Source organism: Diabrotica undecimpunctata, chromosome 3, assembly GCF_040954645.1.
Source record: "Diabrotica undecimpunctata isolate CICGRU chromosome 3, icDiaUnde3, whole genome shotgun sequence".
Taxonomy (NCBI): Eukaryota; Metazoa; Arthropoda; class Insecta; order Coleoptera; family Chrysomelidae; genus Diabrotica; species Diabrotica undecimpunctata.
Window position 1 is genome coordinate 122,045,157 of NC_092805.1, and position 26,015 is coordinate 122,071,171.

General features: G+C 33.5%; 1 protein-coding gene across 1 annotated transcript in view; it reads right to left on the reverse strand.

Annotated features, from left to right (window-relative positions):
• Nucleotides 1-26,015, reverse strand: part of Ctns (lysosomal cystine transporter cystinosin) — an 82,233-nt gene that overhangs the window by 21,684 nt on the left and 34,534 nt on the right. Inside the window, exons 2-3 of the mRNA XM_072526823.1 lie at nucleotides 4,916-4,976; nucleotides 830-920 (exon numbers count right to left, since the gene is read on the reverse strand). Of these exons, the coding sequence (XP_072382924.1) occupies nucleotides 830-920; nucleotides 4,916-4,970 (146 nt within the window). The 5' untranslated portion in view covers nucleotides 4,971-4,976. The remainder of the gene's footprint in view (nucleotides 1-829; nucleotides 921-4,915; nucleotides 4,977-26,015) is intronic.

Consider the following 26,015-nt stretch of genomic DNA (forward strand, 5'->3'; position numbering starts at 1 on the left):
TTCAATGTTTCAATACGCTATTTTTCAACACCCGACGTTAGAAGTAATCGACCACAAATTTCTCGTTCCTGGCCACACACATCTTGAATGTGAATGGCCAAGAAGAAGAAGAAGAACTTCAGTACTCGACGTACGCTACCCCGACTTACGCGAACCCGGAGTTACGCTATTTTCAAATCTCGTCGTTTTAAACTGTAAATGAACGTGAAATACAGCGAAACTGTATAATTTTCAGTATCACCACTGAATTCCATGAAAATTTGGATTTAGGTTCTATTTACCCTCCATTAACTTTTGAACTTGTGTCGTTGGTTGCCTATTATTTTTTAGGGGCGAAAACTAACTATTAGAAAACAATCGTATAATTGTAAATTAGAGCGGGTAATTGATTCAAATCATCTTTTAATGAAGTGAATGAATGTCAATTAACATTAAACAACATAACTATAAAATAAAAAAGTACCATATATTTGGCAAGAAAAAATATATTTTTTATTTTACCATATTTTTATCAAATAATAATAATAATAATAATAAATTTTGATCAATAGTCCAATTAATTGTATACAAACTACGATTTCATAGACTATTGTAAACCTTTGATCGTGTTTTATTAAAACCGTTGGATTTGTACTTATGCCCTTTAAAGTGCAGACCACAGAATTGATATCGTAGTTGTAACTTTTTCGTTACGTTTTCTTTTTATTTTAAAAACAGTAAAAACCGCAAACCAAATTGTCGCAGATAAAATGACTACTGTACCTATTTGATGTCACATTTATGAATTAATTGATTTGGGTTAGATTATTATTAATTAACTGATACTTACGGTAGTGTAATCTCAATTAAAAACGTATCATGTAGTTTTATCCTTGCATCATGGGTTGATACACTTATTTTACTAAGAGTATGTTGACATACTGAAAACAACAAAATTGAATTTAAATTTTTGTACACAAACTTAATACAAGAATATGTTATAATAAAAAATAAGTTTGTCGTATATTTCACGCTGTAATTAAAGCGTAAACTTTAGTCAGTACATACACTATTAATGTTGGCGATGCAGATTTTTTCACATCTGTGGATGCGGATTCTTGAACCTGCACATCCGCGGATGCGGATTTCGAACCTTTTTACAACAAACTATATGGGTGCAGAAGTAAAATCGCAAGACTAGTATTTATTTTATAATTTTATTACCTATCTAATTACTTAGTAGTGGAAGTTAAAAATTGGAGCAGTATATTTCATAAAAAGATTGCCGCCTTCTCAGGACAATGTAACGCAGAGGTTCGTAAATTAAACTCGCAATACTGAACAATTGTTCGCTTGAAATACTGCCTGGCGGTGTCGATAAAAATTAGCGTGCTATTGGCATCGAGCAAAAAGGCAAAAGAGGGAATCTAATCGTTATGAAAAGGCGACCAAAAAAGTGGCTTCTGATGGCGGACATATCCGGAGAAATGCGAATGCGCCAAATTTAAATTTTCCGACACTTATTAACAGTAGCTATAAAATAGTTTTCAGAATGTGTCTTAGACCAGAAAATTTTAATTAAATATTAACGATAACAGTCTAAAATGTGAAACAATTGTTAAAAAACTTCAATATAAATAAGATTTCATGTGACAGTTGGGACAAATAATAACATAACCCAACTAAATTTGATTTCTTAAACAAGGAAAGACTCTCTTTCCTTATTTAATTTGGCCTCTCAAGATGGCACTTCCTGTCTAACAATATTTTTGCCCCCACTACCTTTACATTCCCTCTTTTGTCTTTTTGCTCGATGGCTGTTGGTGACAAGAGTCTTAATTCTTCTCCTTGAACGCTTCACCATTTTAGAGGATTTTCATCAACGTTGACCTTTTTTTTTTAATGCGCTAAGAAGCTAATTCGTTTTTGAGTATAGTTTCCGCGCTAACATTTTCTGGTGCTTTCTTACTCTCATCTTCACTTGACGAATCCAACATCATAACAAGATCGTTCTTTGAGCAGGGTTTTCTGATCAAACCTGACGGCCCTAGTCATAGCTGTTCCGTATCATGTTCCGAAGAAATTGTCATTCTCATTATTTTAATCAGTTAAGAATTAAGAGAAGGGGAAACGCTATACTCGATTTTGCTCATGCTCACCACCAAAATGTCTTCTTTATTTTTTCTCTAAGATACTGATGTAAACAAATTATATTTAGAGTGAGGGTCTAAGTAGGTAGCGTGTTGAAAGTTCAGTTTTCAGAGTCCTGCGATCTGATTCTGATCTTGTAATAATCATTTTTTTTGTCAAGCATTTCAATTATTGGAGTTACAGGGAAAATAGGGGAATGAGAACTACTGAGATTCCGCGTTGGTTTTTCAAAAGGTTTCAATAACTCTATATAACTTTTAAGGTAAAATAGGGTTAATTTTTTTGCCATTCATATGAAGCCATGAGAAATCTTTTACCTTTAAAAAACTCCCGAACCTGTAAATTGTACTGTTTTTAAAATGTAAGTTTTTTAATATGTCTTGGCAAGTATGGCTAAGCAAAAAGACGTGAACGATATATAATCAAATTTTTCGATAAATGCTATAACTTTTTCAGCAACTTTGCCATATAAATACTTGTACATAGTCAGTCAATTTTTTTGAATTGACATTGTTAGAGTCCCACCATGAAATCCATTTAACTTTCATTAGAAAGATATCCTTTAACACCATCAGAAGCCTCCATGGCTCCAGAGGTCTACAGGCGAACCTGCAGCACAGTAAGGTAGCTTCGGCAGAAGTTACTGTTGCTATATGTTGGATATAACTTTAATACAAGGGCACTGGATTTACCAGGACCAAATAAGAGGTCTATCGGGCATTGGTCAAGAGCTTATATATAGACCATCTGTCAAAGTCACGAGGTCAAAGTCAAATAGCCAAACGATATATCAAAATACTGTCGTTGATGAAATTCTATTCTTCGAGGGATTTCACTACGGTAAAGATAAGGATCACAGAGGAAGTATTACGAAGAAGATAATTCTCAGATCAGCATACCTCTCATGGATGACCTCAAACAATAACATACAGTTTGTTATGGAGTATGATTTACACACGCATGTAGGACACACATGTAGACACACATGTAGGAAACAAACCAATCTTGTGTAATTAAATAACGAAAAGAGATAATTGATCTAACAGTGGTCACAATTCAAGTGGCTAGAACTATTAAAAAAAATGGCATGTGTGAGGTGAGGTGTCTTGTTCAGACCATCGATACATCTGCTTTGAAATAACAGGTAATGAACCTATCAAGAAACTTATCGAAACCCTCATAAAACAGACTTGTAAGCATATCAATCAGACCTCGAATATTGTTTAGACAGGGTTAAAGCGACGATAAGGCATACACTTGACCTAAATATAACCGCTGAACAATTTTAAGAGGTTGTCAAGTCGACGTTCGAAGATAATTGTCCAGAGATAGTAAGGAACTCAAAAAGTGGAATATTACTAATTTTGCGAATCAAAGGACAGAAGTTGACGAAATTTTAAGTTCTTGCATTGTCATACTGGGTGCAATTCTTGATAAAAAGCATTTGACAATACCTCCTATGAAGCAATCATAAGGGCGGTTAGTCTAAAATAACTATAAAAAAAAAGCTGTGGATAGATAGACTGTTTGCTGAGGAGTCGTGTGGTAAACATAAGGTTTTTAGGAAATACAATGTCACCACAGTTAGCTAGAGGCTAGATAGAGAACACCAGACATTATGTCTTGGACTATGCTGATAATCTTAACCTGATATTTAATAGCACAGTCAGAGATAAAATACAACAGGCTCTGACTGTAGTTACAGAATCGACTTGAAATTTACGCCAAACAGGAATTTAGAGGCATTGAAGTCTAAATAGAACAACTCTAAATCTGTTGAGTAAAGTACATTGGAGTAAATACTAATTAGATCTGGTACAGGGTTCCAAATGGTTCTGAAATAGGTATCATTGAATGAGAGATGTACAATATACCAATTGACTGCAGTACGACCGGTTTGTAACAGACGGCTTAAAAAAATATAAAAACTTATCAGCTCATACTGTGCTTTTCGCTGTGATGAAAACTCAAAGTTGTGATTGAAACTAAAAATTAAGAAAACTAAAAATATGATGGTTAGCAAATAAAATTATATACTAGATGTGACGGTATAAAAGTCGAAGATGCCGTACTGGACAGAGTAGAGAAACTCGTGTATCTCAGTAGTAATATCAATGAAAGCTGGGATCCAACCATAGAAATTAAAAGCCGAATAGAAAGAGCCCGAGCTATATTTATAAAAATGAGAAACGTACTTTGCAACTACGATGTTAGTATTGGCCTTCGGGTTCGAATGACATATTGTGAGTCTATGCTTAAACGCTTGGAAGGCTTTGAAATGTGGGTATAAAAACGACTACTAAGAATAAGCTGAGCCGACAGAGTTAGAAATGAGAAGGTCCTTAGACGACTGAATAAAAAAACAACACAACTCATCGATATAATAAAGAGGCGCAAGCTGGAATACTTCGGTCAGGTGATGAGACATCCTAAAAAATATGAAATTTTGCATCTAATCATTCAGGGAAAGATCCAAGATACACGTGGTCCTGATACAAGAAGAATATCATGGCTGGAAAATCTAAGACAAAGGTACTTAAAATGGACTAGATCATTATTTAGAGCAGCTATTGAATAAAGTCACGAAAGCGAATATAGTGGCCAACATGATATACAGCGATCAATAACAGTCATGAAACTACAAGAAGAAGCGCTTTTCGCAGACTCCAAGGCTGAAAATGTATCATATCTATACTTTTAATACACATTTGGAATTCATAATTGTCTACATTTGAAAATCTTTACCTAATACCTAGATGTATAATGCACGTAATTTAATACTTACAACATAATACTGAAAGAATTGTTAAGGCAAGTTTGGACGACGACAGCACCTCCATAATTATCTGAAAACAAAGAGAGACTGATTAAAATATTGCGGCAGCCAATAACGAAGTACAATGAATAAAACCAAGATTAAATTTTATATCTTTAAATATTTAGTAAATTAGCCATAATACATATACGTAAGATTATATTTAAATCATTTTTATGAGAATTTAGGTAAATGTACTTATGTTGATTGTTTCATTAAAAAGTTCAGTCTAATTCAAAATCAGAGATGACACGATGATAAAAGATTGCTAGTCCTGATTTGTCATTGTAGACTAATTTTGTTGTAATGATTGTATAGATTAAACAGAATTAAATTTATAGATTAAAATGAATCAAAAAGGAGATGGACCGTTGAGAGATATGCAGTGTGTCAATTTTAAAACCTACAATGGACTACATCTCGCGAACAAAAGCTGATATCGAAAAATGCTTAAAACCGTTTCTAGGATAGTAAGGGGGAACTAAAATGACATGAAAGAGAACTCACCCCCATCGACCCACTAGGCCACACCCACCTCAACCAAAAAAGTTTAAATAGCAAACCCCTACTTGTGATAAATCATTGAAAAGACTATCAAATATGCTATCCAATGGTATAAATAATAATTATACAGGGTGAAGCAATAATTGTGATACTTTGGCTTAAATGGAAAATTTAATGAGGTTTTTGTTGATTCTGTTGATGACCCTGTACAATTATTGTTTAATAATTATACAGGGTGTTAATATCAGACGGCTTCTGAAGCTCTGTAACGAACTCGTGAATTAAAATGGCGATTAACAATCTCGAACATTAACGCGCTCGCTCCGTTCACGTGTTAAAATATCTCAATTGTTAATCGCCCTTATTAATACACTTGTTGGTTAAATAACTATTTAACATTTATATTTATAGAGGTTTGCAATTTAAAACTTTTTTGGTTGTGGTGGGTGGGGCCTAGGGGGTTAATGAAGGTGAGTTCTCTTTTATGTCATTTTAGTTCCCCCTTACTATCCTAGAAACGGCTTGAAGCATTGTTCGATATCAGCTTTTGTTCGTGAGATATAGCCCATTGTAAGTTTTAAAATTGACACACTGTAGAGTAGAGTAAACAAAATATGCGGACCGCATTTTGTTTATAAATACATAGTTACAATCCCAGCAGACCTGACAGTTCTGCTAAGGTATATTCTGGATGTTGCCAGAAACAATATTGGTCGTTTTTTTATATATGTATTACCTTTCATAAACGCTTCATCTATCGTTTCTTTAATAAAAATATATTATAACAGATTAATAAAATGATATTTGGTAAAATTTACTTTTAAAATTGAATTTCGATAACCACTTTCAATTTGGAAGTCTAAATGTTTTATTTTATAACTTTGCGTTTTAATAATAGACACTGCTATAACTGACAACACAGCTTACCAACTTATTCTACAAGGCATTCTAGAACTTTGCTGCACACTCTAAGGTAGACAAAAATGATATCTTCATAAATTTCCCTTAAATATTTTTTACAAACTGCGTTTATGAAGTAAAGCGTATTTATATCCTGCCAGCTGCGAAATAATAATATCCATTATCATTGATAATTCTTGTCTAATGATTATATAATTTTTATTTTAAATGTAATAAAGTTAGAACAATCGAATTAAGGAAAATAATATAATTTAAAGGCTGGGTGCCCAAAATGCCTGTGCATCCGCCCACGTCTGTCGGTACGTGACCTCAATGCTCAGTTTACGCGTCCTTCAGAAAGGTGTTTCGGTGCCGCTGGCGCTCAAACTCACTGATTAGTCTGATGTCTAATACTACTGTTAGATATAAATTACTTGACTACACAAGACACTTGAGATAATTTAATTTATAACTCACCACAAAAGACACGATTAAAATGAAAGTTCGTCTTCTGTCTCAGAACTACTATTTTCTAGAGAATCCACACTATCAGTGTCACTATCTTCCTGCAAATGTATTATTAAATCGTCTACAATTAAGTCTAGAGCTGGTTCCTTTTCCATATAATAACGCTCATAATATTTTTTCCACTCATCTTGGGAAAATTTGCAGAAAAACTCATCACAATATGTTTCAACATTTTTAAATTTAAAATCTACATTTTTATTTGCCACATATTGTTTTAGAGCAGCCCACACTAACTCAATTGGATTTAAGTCCGGGTGGTAGGGAGGTAGTCTTAAGACAGAGTGACCTGCATTGTTCATAATTTGATCTAATTCATAAGATTTATTTCTAGGTTTGTGAATTTTTATTAGATTATATAATTCTGCTTTTATCATTTCGTCTGAAAAGGAAATGTTCTTTTGTCTTAACCATTCCTTCATTTCGTCTTTTCTACACCCCATAGTGGGACATTTTTGCACTTGGACATTGTGGTATGATGCATTGTCTATAACCAATACACTACGGACTGGTATATTAGGAATAAGTTTTTCATGAATCCAGTTTTTATAATTATTATAGTTCATTTCGCTATGATAATCTCCAGACTTCGTACCAGATTTAAATGTCAAACATGCGTTTTTTATGAACCCCATTTGGCCGCCGGCGTGAACAATAATCAGCCTTTGCCCTTTGGACACTAGCTTGTGCAAACCTTCGGTGGTATTGTCTCCCTAGTATCTGTCATGGGTATGAGAGGAATGAATATAAGTTTCATCCATGTAAATTATGGGCCGATTTTCTTCCCTATATTGTTTAATATTTCTGAGAAACTTCCTCCGGAGCACTTGTATATCGGTTTTTTATTAGAATTAAAATTTTCCTGTTATTCTTCGCTTTCTTCCATCGAAATCCAATATCTCTCATCACTTTTCTCAAAGTTTCATGCGACCCTGTATAAATATTGTGTTCATTAATTTTTTTTGTTATATGTCGCAATGTAGGAACTCGTTTTTCCGTGACATAATAATTTATTATTATACGCCGAAGTAAACCTTTGTCAAAATCGCTCAAGTTGGATTTTGGGACAGATCTCATTCTTTTGTTAGGCGTCGAAAATGATGTAGAAGCACCTTCTTCTATATTTTTCATTTCACGAGAGATCCGTTTTATAGTGGCTATACTTACTCCCGTTGCTAAGGAAGCACGCTCTTGAACTTTTTTAAAATCTTTAACATGCGGATTTTTCATCGCTTCTCTCTGCATAAAAATAATTACATTTGCTATTACCTCCCTCGTTTGTTCAGACAAGACTTTGCCTTCTAATTTTGAATGAAAATCCATGTTTATAATTTAAAATACTTAACAATAATTAATTAAAAAATCAAATCTATTGTAATACGATATTTCTTCAACACACAGTAACTTTAAACATAAGTAAAATTAAAAAAAACTTTGTCGCAGACTATACAAGTACCTTGCACTTCGAAGGGCCAAGAAATAATAGGGACGAATTGTGTTGTGGTCGAATGCGCATCGTGGGTGGAGCCTAATTTCAAATCGGCCAAGTATCACGTTAAATTTGACAAGCAATATATCTTGTTATTCCGGAGAATGTAATATTTCATTATTGCTTATAAAATCTTCAAATAATGAAATGAACCGTTGATAGAGTGGTCATTAGCTAGAGAAGAAGTTGTGTGAAGAAGATAGAAGGTGTGGAATATCACAAATTAGGGGTAAAGATAACTCACCAAAGACTGGTCGTGTCTTGAGAGAATTTATGGAATAATGTTAAGATGGAGACATTCTGAGTATATAAGACCTATCTACGGAAAGTGAACGATGGAAATTATTTTACAATGAAATGTGTGTATTAAAAACTGTTAAAAAACTATTAAAAAGAACAGTAGTATTTATGTCTTAACCGTATATTCGTGATATCACGACTCTACATGATCTAACGGCAACAAAAATTGTCAAAATTAAGGTATCTTAAAATTTGTACCAATCGATTTTAATCAAAGTGACCATGGCCCCTCGCAAGTTTAATTAAAACACTTTAATGAAATAAATCACGCACTGAAATTATAACAACGATCAGTTGTGTCGGGGCAAATTTTTAGAATTTGTCTCGTTCATAGATGAGGTATATATCGTTTGAATCTATTCCCTTAAGAAATCTCAGTTTTTTTATTAATCATATGATTGGAGTTAAGTAACAATTATTTATCTCATTTTACCCTTCGACACTTTGGATATTTTTTATAAATTTTTAGTCGTCAAGATTGGTCAGTTGGCTGGCAAACTCATTATGATTCGAACTATACCCTAGCAAACATATTTCAAGCGTATCAATCCATCCTATAGCTCTACAGCCCAATTCAATCCCTGGCCTCTCTCATCAAACCTCTTCATCCGTTACAGTCTGTAGCCATTCTCCTCTACGATCGATTGATAAGGAGATTTCTGGCGTCCTCATTCGCATTATCCTCTCATCGCTTTTTCAGTCTTCTCAATAGTCTCTCGCAATAGGTCTTTTCCCCTGTATTCTTGCATTCAACAGTTTTTTGGAAGCCTGTTTTCTTCCATCCTAAATACATGGCCTGTTTATTGAAGACGCTGTAGTCGGGCATACTGAGATAAACTCGGTTCATTATATATATTATATATTTCATAATTGTATCTGATTCGCCACCTGTTGTTCTCATTTATAGTATTCGTCTCAGTTCCTTTCTTTCAAAGATGTCTATGCGGTTTACAGATTTTTGAGTCAACACAAAAGTTTCACATCTATAGCTTACTATTGGTCGGATTATGGTCTTGTAGATTCGTATTTTAGTTCTTTGATGTACGTATCGTGTTTTAAATATTGGGCTCATAGCAAAGTATGCCGTATTGGCTAGGATGACTCTTCTGCTAAGCTCTGCATCGTCAATGTTGTCCTTTGTGATCTAGACTTCTAAATAGATAAAGCTATCTACTTTTTCAAAGTTGTCAACTGTCAGGTAGGATCGTGTTGCTCTCTCCAATCGACCCCATTCTAGGATTTTGGTCTTTTTTTCGTTTAGTGACAGACCTATTTGTTTAGCATGTAATTTAAGTTCCGTATATGTATTGTCACCTGTTGGTTTGGTTCTGCTCATGATATTTATGCGATCTGTATATGCTGTCAGTTGGACTGATTTATTGATAAGTGTGTTGTGTCTATCTACTGATGTTTTTCTTACTATGGTTTCCAGTGCTAAATTAAACAATGTTAGTGCCAGTGCATCACCCTGTTTTAATCCTTGTGTAATTTAAAATGGGTCTGTCATCTCATGCTGTCATTAGTACCTTAGCTACTGTAGTTTTGACAGAGCAGCTTACCGCTTTTTTATGGATTGAGCAGATGATACCATTATTCTATTCTTTTGGTATTTTCTCTTGTCTCCTTATTCTGTGTATGACTTCATATCTCCTTTTCGTTATTTCTCTTCCTCCCATCTTGAACAATTCTGCAGGTATTCCATCACATACAGGGGCGTTGTTATTTGTCTGCAGTTTGATTGCGCTTTCAACCTCTTCTATCGTTGGCGGTTTTGTTATTTCATTCTCTTCATCGGATTGACTTTCTTTAAGTCCGATTGACTGAGAAAGACTCAAAAATGTAATCCATCTTCTGTATAATAGAGAAATTCCCCTAAATGTTATAAAAAAATATTGAAATCATCTACCAAAACTACAAAATGGAAGTCAGAATAGATGGTCAACTTCCAGAACCTATAGGAATAGACAGCGGAATGAGACAGGGGGATTCATTGAGCTCTATGCTCTTCAAGTTAATCATGGATGAAATCATCAAAAGCGTAAACAAAGAAAGAAGATACAGAATGGAAAACAAAGAAGTAAAAATACTCTGTTACGCAGACGACGCAGTATTAATAGCCCAAGATGAAGATAGTCTGCAAAGACTGGTCCACAGATTTAACATAAGAGCAAAAGAATTTAATATGACAATCTGATCTCAGAAAACTAAAACAATAATAATCAACAAAGAACCAACCAGATGTAAAATATAAATTGATGGCATCAGTATTGAATAAGTAATGGAACTAAAATACCTTGGAATTACACTGTCCAGCTATAGAGACCTGGACAAAGAAGTGAGAGATCAAGTACAAAAAGCAAATAGACTGGCAGGATGCTTTAATAGCACTATGTGGCGAAACAGATGCAGTAACACTGAGATGAAGTCAAGAATTTATAAAGCCAATGAGTCCAAATAGAGCTTTAGTTTTAAATTGGAGTTCGCGAGTTAATCGTGTCAGCCAATGGATGAGTAGTATGGTGAGAAATAGGTACTCGCATCTGAGTGACACTCATTCTTAATCTCTTCCGGGACGCACAAAGACTCTAAAAAACAGAACATAAAAAATATATTCATTTTAAAACAAACTTTAAAACAGTCTTCTTTTTCTTTTTAGTTCATGCGAGTTACTTTAATCTCTAACACCTAGTCATAAGACCTCTGTACCAAACCCTGTTTTTTCCATTAAACCCCAATTAGTCCTGTGGCCCCAATGAAGGCCAACAGCTTCCTCATTTGTAGTTTAAGGATTTCTTCTGATTTAAGCCTCAGATGATCACAGAATTCCCGCCTCATATCACCCAGCACATTACAATTACAAAGGATGTGTATGGCCGTTTCTTCTTCCATTTCGCATTTTCAGTATCATGGTTAATTCACCTTTTTTATTTTGTATAGGTGTTTTCTTACTCCTCCTACACCTAATACCTCCTTTATTGAGGTTCATTAAATTGAGAGTTTTTATCTATCTTCTTATTTTCTTAGTCTGGATTTGTCCATTTCTTATGATGATTCCTTTAAAACAGTATTGTCAGTGTGTTGGAAGTGCGTTTCTGAGATGACTTTGTTTGAAAATAATTTATTTGATTGCATGAAATCAACTTTACCTCAGAAGTTTATATCTAAAACTCTAAGTAAAACTCTGTTGTGAGTAATTCCATTCTAAATATTGAGGAAAATCACTAACAGACTCATGATATCACCACACAGTTAGTATCAAAACTCTAGAGACTTTCCCAATTTTTGTTTATGTCTTCGTGTTTTTGTCGGTTTTCTAGTCTTTCTTTATATTTCCAATATAATTTGCATTCTTGGTGTTATATTTTGTTTTTTTATGTCGATTATTATTTTTCATTATTTGATCTCTTTTTTGATGGTTGAAATTATGACTCTTGTGTTGCTTTCCACCAGGTAGTGGTGTCAGTCGTCATCTGATTAATTTAATAGTACCTATATTAAAAAAAGTAGTCTACGTGTTTTGGTGAATCTATCGATGATTCAAATAAACAAGAAAAAATTATATTTAAGAATTACATAAAACCGCTGTTGGTTAATGTTATACATTTTAATAAAATTAAAAAAGTTGACATGTTGTATAACGGACTCTCCTCGTCGCGTAATTTGACTCTTCCAACTGTTTACAGCGCCTAACCAAGGCGCTTCTGTAGTAGAAGGAGTTGCTCCTGTAGTGATCCTTTCCGAAGTTAACATGCTTCGTTTCTAACCTGGCTGCACCGTACTTATGATGACCAAATAGTTAGAAATACGTATTTACGGTTGCCTTCCATCGATATACCTCTTTTGTTTTCCCGTTATGCGAGACATGCCATTACATTTTAACTTTATGTATGCATTTACATATGTGTATATAAATTTGTAATTAAAAATGAGTATTTTATCGGCGCCACTGACTGCATTCCACTAAATTAGTTATATTTTTTTGACGCTTTATATCACACTGATAACCCTCACAATTTAGACTATCAGAATCACTGTTATTATTCATTAGAATAATTATCTTTATACGTCTGTTTAAATTATTTGACGGGAATCTAAAAAATAGCAACTGAATGAAAAGTGAGCAAAACATTTAACTAATTATAATCAAGCCAGTCACAAGTATGAAAGAAAAGATTCATTATTGTTCGCTTTCTCGTAAGATCAAACCAATTACAACCATAGAATATAGAAATTCTGAAATTAGAAATATGTTCCAATCACAATAATTGTGTGTACCGGAATTGTTTTTACTCCTGAATGAACGAAAGTGTGTCCGTATGTTTTTAATTTTGCCTAATAATCTACGTTAAAAAATTATTATAGTCAAAAGATGACAGTGTTTTATACTCCTAAGGTTACATTCATAACGGAGACCATCGCATCGTATTCTCGCCTAGAGCATACCACTGACACTGAAAGCTCATATTTAAAATAATGCATTTATTTTATCTAGTGTCACTAATCATAGTCACACATCTTGTATCACTAATTCATAGAAATTTTCTTTCTCATAGGACCATCTAAGTTATATTACAAAGTAAAAGCGGAAAATCCCAGTGGTCTCTATACCATAGTTTAAAAAAACTTACAAGAAAGTAAAGACTTTTTGTGTATAATGGTATATTTTATTAAAAAAATTTTTTTCAATAAAATATACCATTATATACCCGAAGACTTTAGTTCTCTGAAAGTTTTTTTTTCTATGTTATAATCTCGCCCACTTTGTGATTTGTGACTCCATGAATTCTAGTACATTATGTTCAATCTGTGATCAGCGAATATCAAAAAATTATCTTAATACTTGCGGTGTATACTTAGCTATTCTCCAACTGTGACTTGTTAATTCAATGCGAGTATTATACGAGCATCTGCCGTTCCATACTTCTACAATTTTTTCGTTACATTTCGTAAATATTGCTTGGTTTAGCACATTCCTGGTTTAAGACACATATTTAAGAGCCGTAACCCAATGTCATTAAAACGCAAAGCTTTTGAACAATATGCGCTGTCAGTTTTGACATATGAAGCCAAAACTCTTGTATATTGTATTAGTCTCGTTTCAAATCTGCTCTTTTCCATATTTTACTATGCATTCGAGACATGGATTGTCAAAGATTCAGATACACGACGCATTCTTCTTGTAGTGCCTATCCATTTCGGATGTTGGCGAACATCACGGCAATCTTTATTTTGCAAACTGCGGCTCTGAAAAGATTTGTGGTTGTTGTATTAAACCACGTACGTAGAGTTTTCAGCAAGGAATTTCTTCACCTTCCTGGTCCTCGTTTTCCTTCAACTTTTCCTTGAAGAATTAATTGCAGCAACCCATACCTTTCGCTGTACACGACGCATACACGCATTTAAAATATGACATATACATCGAGACGAGTGCTTCGAATTCCATGGACGGCTCGCCGTACGAATGTTTCGGTTTTGGTTTCGGTTTTTACTCTAGAATTTTCTGTCTTCTTTGGTCATATCCATCACAAAATGGAGCGGTTGGTGGTTCAAGGAAGGCCTTAGAGTCCACGCCAACGCGGCAGAACTCCACAGCTATGGGCAGGCATTACGAAAAAGCTTCTCAACAAACAGTATAGTGAGGCAGTACATGTAACAGATGACAGCGACCAGTGGAGAAATAGCATTAATCCAACTATTCGAGCTGCTGAAGCTCAATGATTAACCCCAACACATCTACTAAGATGTTAATGATATGATGATGATATTTAGTCTAACAGATCTAGGCTTCTAGGAAATCCGTTTTGGAAATACTTGTGTTGATATTAAGAAAAAAGAAAATCAATTAGGAAACTAAATTGCATGTATAACGCAATCGCATAAGCATGTATATCGCAATTGCAAGCGAGACATAAGTTACAAATAAAAGACATGAATGTACAGTAAATGCAGCAGAAATGAAACAACTGAAAAAGATAGCTGGACAGGGAAAGAAACGAAAAAATAAGAAATGAGTTAAAATAGGTACAAATAGAGCAAAAATAGAAAAAAGGAAACTGAGTTGATATGGACAAATAATAAGAATGGACGAGAACAGACTACTGAAGAAAGTGGCGGAGGCAAAATACAAGGAAGAAGAAGAAGAAAGAATATACTTAAAAAGGGGTCGATGCAACAAGCCCAGGAAATTGGGACCAAAAGGGGGAAACAGTGCAACAGATGAAGGAAATGGCAGAAGATCGGAAGGCGTGGAAGAAATGGGTGAAAGATGGATAGATGCCAACAATATCCGACGCTCTTATAGGACATAAGGAAGGCGAGAAGAAGGAGAAAAAAATGCGTGAAACCACAGACGATATCTTAAACCTGTTTGTTTTTAGTTTGTTTCTTGATCTACAATTGTATTGGGGTGTGGGGGCAGTTTGTAAACTAGAAATTTAGAGTTAAATACTCAATTATTGTATAAGCTCCTTGCGATACCATACAACAGATATGTGGTAGATAGGATTAAACCACAATTAACTGTCATTAAAATTACATTTTTTATATTGTTTTGACCTAATATCTGTGATAAATATGCCACAAGAAAATAAGATATCTAAAACATTTTAAATGTGCCTGCAATACAGTCTTCACCGCCGACAACTTTGGGAGTACACAAAAAATGTTGAGATGAATAGCTACAGACATATAAAAACCAACAACTAAAATATGAGAAGGAAATCATAATAGTAATTTACGCAACAATTTCCGAAAGTAATATTTGTCGGGATGGGTAGTAAGTTTCCAGGACGAGCAGAAGGCGAGTCCTGGAATCCTGCGAATTCCGTAAAATCACTTTTGGATCGTGTTCAGGCATTTATTATGTTAAAAAGAATCTAAATGTGTCCTTATGAACTACCAATTCATACCTAACTCTTGACTTTGATGGCAATAATTTATAAGTAGCCGTTTTAGCAGTTTCGCTAATCTCATGTGGAATGAATTCGACGTCATTTTCACTACTGATTTCCATTTTTTGAAATGGAAAAGGAAAACAAGCGAATTTTATATGACAAGCGCTGTCATAATAAAAATACACGTTGATATTATTGTTAAGGCCGCCTAAGTAGATACTCAAAACTGTTCCAAAAGTAAAAAAATCGTTCCAAAAGTGAAAAAAATCGTTCCGAAAATAGTTGCTTTTGGTACGATTTGCGTAAGTGGAACTTTCGATGTAATAAATCATACCGAAAGTTTAGTTGTCGGGACGCCTGCAGAAACAAATATTTTTAATTTTGATGTTTATTTTAATTTAGTCAAATTTGTTAAAACATGTAAATTTTTTCCCAGAACCTACAAGACATTTGTTAGAAAATTTAGAAAAACAATAAATGCACATAAAAAAAGCTATAATTTTTTTAAGGTGGATATACCTTGTTTGTTAGAGGAATTAATGATGTATATCTATTACTACTCACGTTTATTTTTCAAGGAAAACCATTGTCAATGTCAGGTATGTATAAAACGTATAACAATATCAATTATCGATATTATTATCTCTATATTCAAAACAGGATTATGAGAATAATACTGTTTTGAATTATTATGAAAAAAAAACCATTCAAAAGGAAAATTATATGATCGAAAATAAACAACCATAAAAAACAATGGAAATCATATTTTTACCAAGCTATAAGAACAAATTTGTTTCGCAAAACACACCTTAAAAAATCCTAATTAAGTAGGTTGTACATCTTCTTCTTGAATGCTGATGGTTGGCATTTCAGCAATTTTCAAATCTTAAGTGTCAATGTGTGACAGTAAGCAGTGAGTGTTTTTGTCGATAGTCGATATTGTGAGCATGATAAGAAAAAAATCATGACACAAGTCTTAAAAATAATGACAGAACTCCTTAGGAAAATCAAAATAAAATAAAAACTTAAAACCTTATTTCTTACAAATATTTGATCTCTATTTAATTTACTTATGTATCAATGGGGAAAGTTGTAAATTTTAATTATATACGCAAAACGCTCAAATGTCGATCAAATATTTTAATGTTTCTGTAAAAATTTACATCAGATCCAATTCCATCCAAGATTTCTTCACGTTCCTTTCTTAACATATAAAAGGTCCTAACACATTAGAAATGGGTTTCTACATTTATCATTATTGGCGGACATTTACAATATTCATTGAGCCCCATGCTCTTCAATTTGATCATGGATAAAATCATCAAAAGCGTTAACAAAGGAAGATGATACAGAATGTTATACAAAGAAATAAAAATACTCTGCTACGCAGACGACGCAATATTGATAGCCCAAGAAGAAGACAGACTGTGACTGACTAAAACAATAGTAGCAAAGAACCAGATGTAAAATAGAAATTGATAACATCAGTATTGAACAAGTAATGGAAATAAAATACCTGAGAATTACACTGTCTAGCCATGGAGACGTGGACAAAGAAGTGAGACATCAAGTACAAAAAGTAAATAGACTGGTAGGATCCCTTAATAATACTATACGGCGAAACAGGCACATTAACACTGGGATGAAGTCAAGAATTTATAAAGCCAATGTAATGCCAATAAAGACATATGCCTCAGAAACAAGAGCTGACACAGCCACAACGCAATAGCTACGGGAAACGGTAGAGATGAGAGTACTGAGAAGAATTACAGGAAATACGCTGAGAGATCGAAAGAGAAGTGAAGACATTAGAAGAAAATGTAACAGTGTATAAATGAATGGACATAAAATAGAAAAAAAGAATGGAATAACCACATAAGCAGAATGGAGGAGACCCGTGTCGTCAAGATAGCAAGAGATAAGTCACCAGTAGGCAAAAGGAGTATCGGACGACAATGAACAAGCAGAATTGCTTATAAAGAGGAAGAAGAATGCAGACATACATGCCTTTGAGTCAGATAATTGAATGGTTAAAATTATGTCTCTAAATTAGACTAAAAAAAATTAATATTTGAATATTAGAAATCAGTTCAATTTCTGAATATCGCCCTATTTTATATCTGGTATGTTTACTTATCACAGAACCTCTCAATAGGCTGTAGTTTGCAGTTGAATGCAGGAAGTCTAAGTACTAAAATATTCAGTGTTTTGCAATTTCGTCAATAAGGCATTTTCAAAAACATCAGCATTCATATCTTTCTTCGTGGTAATCGCCAGTGTGATTTGAGAACTGAAAAGAGAGCGTTCCTATTCCCACAGTCCATCTAATTCATCTAACGTACTTGGCAATGAGAGCTTACATTTTTTCTTGCTATATCCTTTCAACTCTATAGCTTTTGTTTAACAACTTTTGCTTCATTTATTTTGATTGCAGAAATTTTTCATAAATAATTTCTATAACATTAATTTCATCTTTTTCGATTAATTGAGACTCGATTATGTTTTATCAGTCAAAGGTAGAATTTTCCAAAATTCATCTCTTCTTATTTTAGAAGTAGCGTCTCTTATTGTACCAAAGATTTTATCGAAAGTCGGAATTTCGTTATTAAAGTAGAAGGAACGTGCTTTTCTTGTTGTATGTTTTCATCTTTTTGATAGATTTTATAATTCACGGTTTCACTCCGCCATTCACATATAAGCTAGTAGATCTGATTTTCAAATTATGGTTACCTTTGAACACATTTCCACCGTCTATGTCGCTTTATTTTGGTGTTGAATTGCTTGAAATATCCGTTATTCATTAGACATAATTCGTTTATAGAAAACGCACACTTAATCGCACGTTTAACTAGAATGAATTTCAGTTAAACGTGATAAGAGCCTTTCCATTTTTAATACTATAAAAAGAACTTTATAAACCGTAGGCTGTTTCAGAAAACGTTCTCGGATTTATACAGTGATAACTCAGAGTAGGGAAGGAATGGAAATTTCGAATTAATTTTTTTTCCATTATATCCATAGTATAGGTATATTCGACTTATTAAAAAGTTTATTATTGTTTGGATCATACATAGAGTCGATCTTTATACTATACGTATCTGCTATAGTTGAGCCGCTGAAAAGATGGAATGATCATGTGAATGGCACGCACTCTTAAATATTCCTCTTCCTATGTTATCACTTTTCCCACGTTTACACCGCTCAACAAAAACGAACTAACAATGTTGCTATAATATATTTATACCGTTTTTTAGAGGTTATTGATTTACATTAATTTTAAACATTTTCACAAAATTCACCAGCCGGCGAAAGTGAAACACAAATCATGATACATAAAACATTTAAGTTATAGTATCATGACACAAATAATGACGGTGTAAACAGTTTCCCATAAGGTCTAGTTTCGAGCGCCTGTCGATGCTTGCATTGAGTGATCATGCGACCTTGGATTCCATGTTTTCAGCGGCCAGGGTATAGTACTATTTTAACCCTTTAGGTACTAGGGTGGCATATAAACAACGATCTTTTCATCGTGACTTACAGCGCTTAAAGCGCGACCTTCGGAACCTTAGTAGATGTTTTTAGGTCTGTTAGTATGTAGTTTAGTTGCAGGCGAAAGCAAAATACATTTAATAATTATTTGTTGTTGTGATTGTATGTGGAGGGAGAGTTCGTCTTCGTTTTGACTACGTATCGAAATTTGTTCTAATAAAAGGTAGGTTTAGTATCTTAGCAGTACATATTAGGAATTTTATATCTGTGTAGAAATTCAGTTCACGTGATAAGTTGATAACATTTATGCATGTAAAAAAGGAGCATTAGATATAACCAGCGTTTATAAATTTTGTGTTTTTGTCCATCTAACTTATATAGCACGCTAGCCATTTACGGTACGCAATTGTTAAATCTACAGAAATGTTTTAATTTTTTGTTATAGATTGGTAGTCCAAGAGATTACAGATCTCATTGAGGTAGAACAATTTTGGGAGGATTTTGATAATGAAACAGTTGATCGAGTTTATATAGAACCCCCGTAACACCGAGAAGAATCAGACGAAGATTCCGGAGATGAATCTGGTGGTGAACTAGAAAATTTATCATGCAAGCAACTGCAAGCTTCTGCAAAAATAGTATTCAATGGTGGAGAACGAATTGGTACTGAGGATTATGAAAATACTGAAGATATTGCACATAAAGACTATAATGAAGGTAATACCATACTCAGTACTAAATCTGGTAAAGATTAAAAAAAAATTAAAAAATAGGAAACCGGTTAAAAAATCGTGACTTACCCGAGATTACAAACCAAAACATATTTCCAATTTCAAATTTCTCGAAGTATGCAAATATGTCACTAGTTTGTGTTGAGGCTACTCGATACGCTCAATTTAAAAATTGTTTACACCCAAAAATTACAACTCAAGAAATGAAATGCTTTTGAAATGATAAAGAGCCAGATACTGGGATTCTGGAGATGATATGCGAAACACAGCCGTTTATAATTCCATGCGCCGTGACAGATTTATTCAGATCATGAGATTTGTACATTGTACCAATAACACTCTTCTTGAACCCAACGATAAACTGACTAAACTCAGACCTCTTATAAATGAGATAAAAACTAACTTTCTAAGACGTTATATTTATACCGGATCAAGAAATCGCCTATGATGAAAGCATGATAGAATACTTTGGAAAACACGGATGTGTGCAGTATATTCGAGGGAAACCCATCCGGTTTGGATATAAAGTCGGGTGTCTCAACTCCAAAAACGATTACCTTATCAATTTTGAGGTTTATCAGGGAAATATGCCAAATTCTAATCAAGAGCATTAAGAAAAATTTGGTTAAGCAACAGCTTCTTTATTGCAGCTTATTGCAGAGATGCCCGAGGAAACTACATCTTTGCCATACCATTTTTATTATGATAACCTATTTACATCTACTATTATTCATTATTATTAAAAAAAAAGAATGGTTTTAAAGCAACAGGGACAGTTAGAGAAAATAGAATAACAAAGAATTGTCCACTCCGGACAGTAAAAGTTAAAAAAGACAGCTAGAGGTACTTATGACTATGCCGTAACCACAGATCAACAAGCAATGGTTATACGCTGGATGGATAATTCTGTAGTTACTGTAGCATCAACTATTCATGGAGTTTCTCCAGTACCGAATGCAAGCCGCTACTCATCGACTGAAAAAAAAAAGAAAATAGGGATTTCTAGACCTAATTTCATTGGAAAATACAATGCATTTATGGGAGGTACTAATGGATGCGAATACAAATGTTTATAGAGTAGAAATTAGAGGCAAGAAATGGCGGTAGCCCATCTTTAACTGGCTACTAGATACATATTTCCAAAATTCGTGAATAATATATAAAAAACATCACCCAGGTGCACCGCAATTAAATTTTCGAAGAGATATAGCAAAAGTGTATTTAAAAAGGTTTCAAAACCTACCTAGAGCTGCTGGACGATCATCCACATATTCGCCTGAAAGTAGGATTGCGGTGATATTAGGTACGATCACAGTGATCACTATGTTGAATATGTTCCGAATAATAGAAGACGTTGTGCTGGTCACGCACAATCGAGCGCTGTGAGAACACAATGCGGCAAACGCAACGAAGGGTTGTGTAGTCAGTGCTTTAGTGACTTTCACAAACAAAATTGAAGCTTTGTAAGCTATTTTCATATTCTCAGGAGGACAGGAAATAAGAACATTTTTATTATTTAGACGAAACGTGGGTTAATGAAGGGCATACTGTAGGGAGAGTTTGGAAATACAAAACTATAAAAACATGTCGACAAGCATTTCTGGAAGGATATTCAACTGGTTTTAAGGAACCAACAGATAAAGGTCTACGATTAATTGTTACCCATATAGGTAGTAAGAATGGATTTCTTAACGAGGGTTTTTTGTTTGAATCAAAAAAGACCTGTGATCATCAAGAAGAGATGAACGAACACGTGTTTGCAGAATATTTCGAACAGATGATTGAATTCATACCTAAAAATTCAGTTATTGTGATGAACAATGCAAGTTACCACTCTAGATTATTTGAACGTTTACCAACTACTCAATGGAGGAAAGATGAAATTGCAATGTGGTTAACTTCTAAGAATTTAATTTTTGACGATACTATGACAAAAGCAGAATTATTAGAGCTTGCCAAAATTAATAAACAAAATTATAAAAAATATGTCATTGAGGAGAGAGCCCAAAAACGAGGAATTGAAATACTTCGCCTACCACCGTATCATTGCGAGCTAAATCCAATTGAATTAGTATGGGCCGAAGTTAAAGGTAACGTTGCTGGAAATAATACAACTTTTAAATTGTCAGATGTTACTAATCTTTTTCATAAATCAATATCCGAAGTAACGACTGAACATTGGCAAAAATGTATTAATCACTTTATGGATATTGAGAAAAATATGTGAGAGCTTGATCATATAATAGATAGCAGTATAGAACCTATAATAATTCATTCCGGTTCATCCTTCATGGTTTATTTTTTATTTATTTATTTTTTTATTGCTAATATAATTTTCATTCTTATTTCCAATATCATTAGTATTAAGAATATAATTTTTTTAATAGGAATGTATAAAAACTTACAGTTTTTGTGTATGTATTTTACGTTTCAGGCCATATGGCCATATGGCCAGAAAACTACAGGAAGAATACAAGAAGTGGGGTTTAGAACTCAATACACAAAAAACAAAATATCTCCCAATAGGCGCAGAACTATCCAACATTTAGATGGACACAACCGAAATTGCATTCTGCACTGAATATACCTACCTAGGAATTGATTTCGACACCACAGGCACAGACAATAGGGAAATTAGAAAACGAATAACCCAGGCCCGTAGAACAATTGGATGCCTTAACGGAGTTCTTTGGAGCTCAGAAATTGGTAAAAGACGAAAATACAATATATATGAATCTCTCATAAAAACCAGCTTAACCTATGGTACAGAGACATGGAGACTAACAGAGAGCAATAAAAGAAAACTCGAAGCAACAAAAATGGATGTATTTAGACGATCACTTCGAATATCTAGAGCAGACAGAATTAGAAACGATGAAATAAGAAATCGGATGGGGGTAGATGGATCACTGGCAACAGACATAGAAAGGAAACAACTTATATGGTATGGCCATGTTCAAAGAATGCCAGAAACAAGACTACCAAAAATCGCCATGAAATGGATACCACCAAATCGTAAGAAACGAGGAAGACCAAAAAGAACATGGAAGGAGGGAATAACAAAGGCAATGAGCTCCCGAGACTTGACCGAAGAACAATGGAATGATAGAAATTCGTGGAAATTAGGCATCGGACAACGACGCAAGACGTTTTGAAACCGATATATATATATATATATATATATATATATATATATATATATATATATATATATATATATATTTTACGTTTCAGTATAATTTATTGTATTTTATTATTTTATATTAACTGTATGTTTTACAATTAATAGAATTTATATTCTTTTTATATGTATCTTTTTATTTTAAACCAGTATTGGATTGGATTAATTTCTTTCTTCTAAATATCAAAATAAATTTAACGCAAACTTTTCTTTTAAGATTACGAAGATTAGTATTCTGAGAATTTACTCCAGCTTATTTTTCAAATATACTATAATTTTGGCGCAGATAAGTACAATAAAGTGTTACTTTACTGCCGTAAATGGTTGGCGATAAAATAATTTATAATGGGTGTTCGGATTTGTGTCACTTAGTATATTTTATGTATATTATGGTCATAATATATTTACAGGTTAGGATCAGTCCTAATTTAATTTTAGAATTTTTTAAAAACGATTTCGTGATTGGAAATCTAAACGTCAAAACCAATATAAAATGTAATTCTCATTACAATCAATTGTGGTTTAATCGCACATAAAATAATATTTCACTTGAATATGTCACAAGAAAACAGTTTCATCTTAGCAATTAGTAAATAGTTTCAATAATAATTATAATTGCATTTAAAAATCATTGCAACCTGCAGGCAAATTAGAAGAACATTTGCATTTATTTCTTACTGTTAACAATACGTTTTTAATTATAGGAAAAAGATGACTGGTAATGTGCAATAATTTTATTTATCACCGATATCGAAAACAAAATACATGTCGACACAACCTCCAACCTCTCGCAACAGTTTGTAACCACTGAACATTAGAAGATTTTCATGACGTCACCAAAAACCAAACATTGATTGGAATTCCCAACGTTAAGAATGTGAGGCACAAAAAACTACTTCGGGTTAACCCATCTTGAAACCAAAACCTGTGTGTAATACCAGACATATTGTGACGGAAACAAAAATTTTGGAGGAATAATTTTATAGAATAAGGACAAACAATCTTTCCGATTAATACTAAATAGGCCACATAAATTTTTATGCATTTTGGGTTATTTCAAAGAAATTATTGAACATATTATTTAATTTAGTTTAGTAGTTTTAGTAATTTTTATAATGGTATTAATATATAAAATATAAATAAGGTAGAGTCCATGTTGTCATTATTCAAGCTTTTTAGATAATAGGGGCCAGAGGAGATTTATCCAGTAATACTCGTAGCCGGTAATGACAATCCAATATCCAGTAATATCCAATATAATACACTCATGGACAAAAATATGGAATATTTTGGAATTTTCAAATTTTTGTTTTTTCAAAATAAGTTGTGGTCAAGCAAGTTTATTGTAAAATAGAGTTTATTCTAACAATGTTTAATAAACAATTTTAAGTTTTTATGCGGAGAAAATTGTGAAAAAAAATAAATGTTTAATATTAGGTAAATAAGGTTATTTTACTCTAAACTTAAATGATAATTTAAATTGCTTAAACAACTGGTTTTAACTCAAAGAAGTGCATGATCAGTAACGAGTATTCCCCCCTCTAGCTCTTATTACTGCTTGCATCTTTCTCAGCATGCTTGCAAGTAAATTTTGGACATATCCTTGGGAAATTGCATTTCATTCATCCTGTGCAGCAAGCCGAGGCTGGAGCTATCGTATTTGGAACGGGATTTCTTTGTCGTATGCTGCGTTTTAGGTGATCCCACATGTGCTCTATTGGATTTAAATCTGGGCTAGATAGTGGCCAATCCAACCTTCGAATTTGGATCTCATCAAAATAAATACTCACTATGGCAGTGACTCTTTAACGTGAATCTTTCATATACAATGTAACCAACATATGACAAAACATGATCTTGCAGGATGTTTTAAACGTAAGAATCACCAGTCATCCGTACAATCACTTCCACAAGTGCGGTACGTACCCCCCAACTAATACCTTCCCAAAGAATTATGCCACCAACTCCAAAACTAACGGTCTGGCCGAGACTGCAACTGGCGAATCGTTCTCCAACTCTTCTGTAGACGTAGTTTTGACCATCTGGCTTCCATAATAGGATTCTGGTCTCATCAGTGAAAATAACGTTTTTCCAGTTGTCGATATTCCACTAAATATGAGCTTTATGATTTTGGAGAAGACGTGGAACTTTGGCCGGGCGTCTGGGCTTTAAATTTGCTTCTTTTGATCTTCGTCTAACTGTTTGTGAACTCACAAACAAGTGAGCTCATTTCTGAGGTGCATCGATGTCAATGAACTATTTCGTGTAGAATTAAGAACCAAAAAACGGTCATCGATTGCGGTTGTGCACCTTGGGCGTCCTTGACCAGGCCTTCGTACAAAATTTCCTGTTTCGCGGTACCTTTTCGCGGTATTTGAAACTATAGATTCAGTTCTGCTGAGACGTCGTGCGATAGCTTTTTGTGCATATCCTTCCTCGTACAAAATTACAATATGTGCTACTTGGACTTCATCGCAGTGGCGAATTGGTGGGATACTTGTTTTAAACTTAGTTAAATCAAAACAATATTTAATTAAACTTAATAAATTAAACTAAAAATAACCGAATTAGTATGATTTTTCCTTTACGTGAAGAAGGATTTTTATGATAAAATGTACGTATGACACTAACCACTGAATAAACGTCAAAATAAACATCAAAATATTTCAAACCAGTTGAGTACATCAGCCTACTATATGAGTATTATCAGTAATCTAAAATTATTTTGATATAATAGTGACTACAAAAAAAAATTGGAAAATTCCAAAATATTCGATATTTTTGTCCATGAGTGTATATACAAATATAGAGTGAAAGCCATAAATAATAAACCAAATTGTACGTTCAAAAGGCAAAAATAATATTGTACTAAACAAGAATAGACTACACGCCCATGGGACATTTTTAAGGGGCATTTGACCAAGCATGAATCATATATCTATATATACTCAGTGACATTAGAAGTGTTACACCCAGAAGGAATAATTTCTTGAACTTAATTTTTTGGCAACATGGTAGATTTACATCAAGAATGAAACGATAACGTTATCAAGAA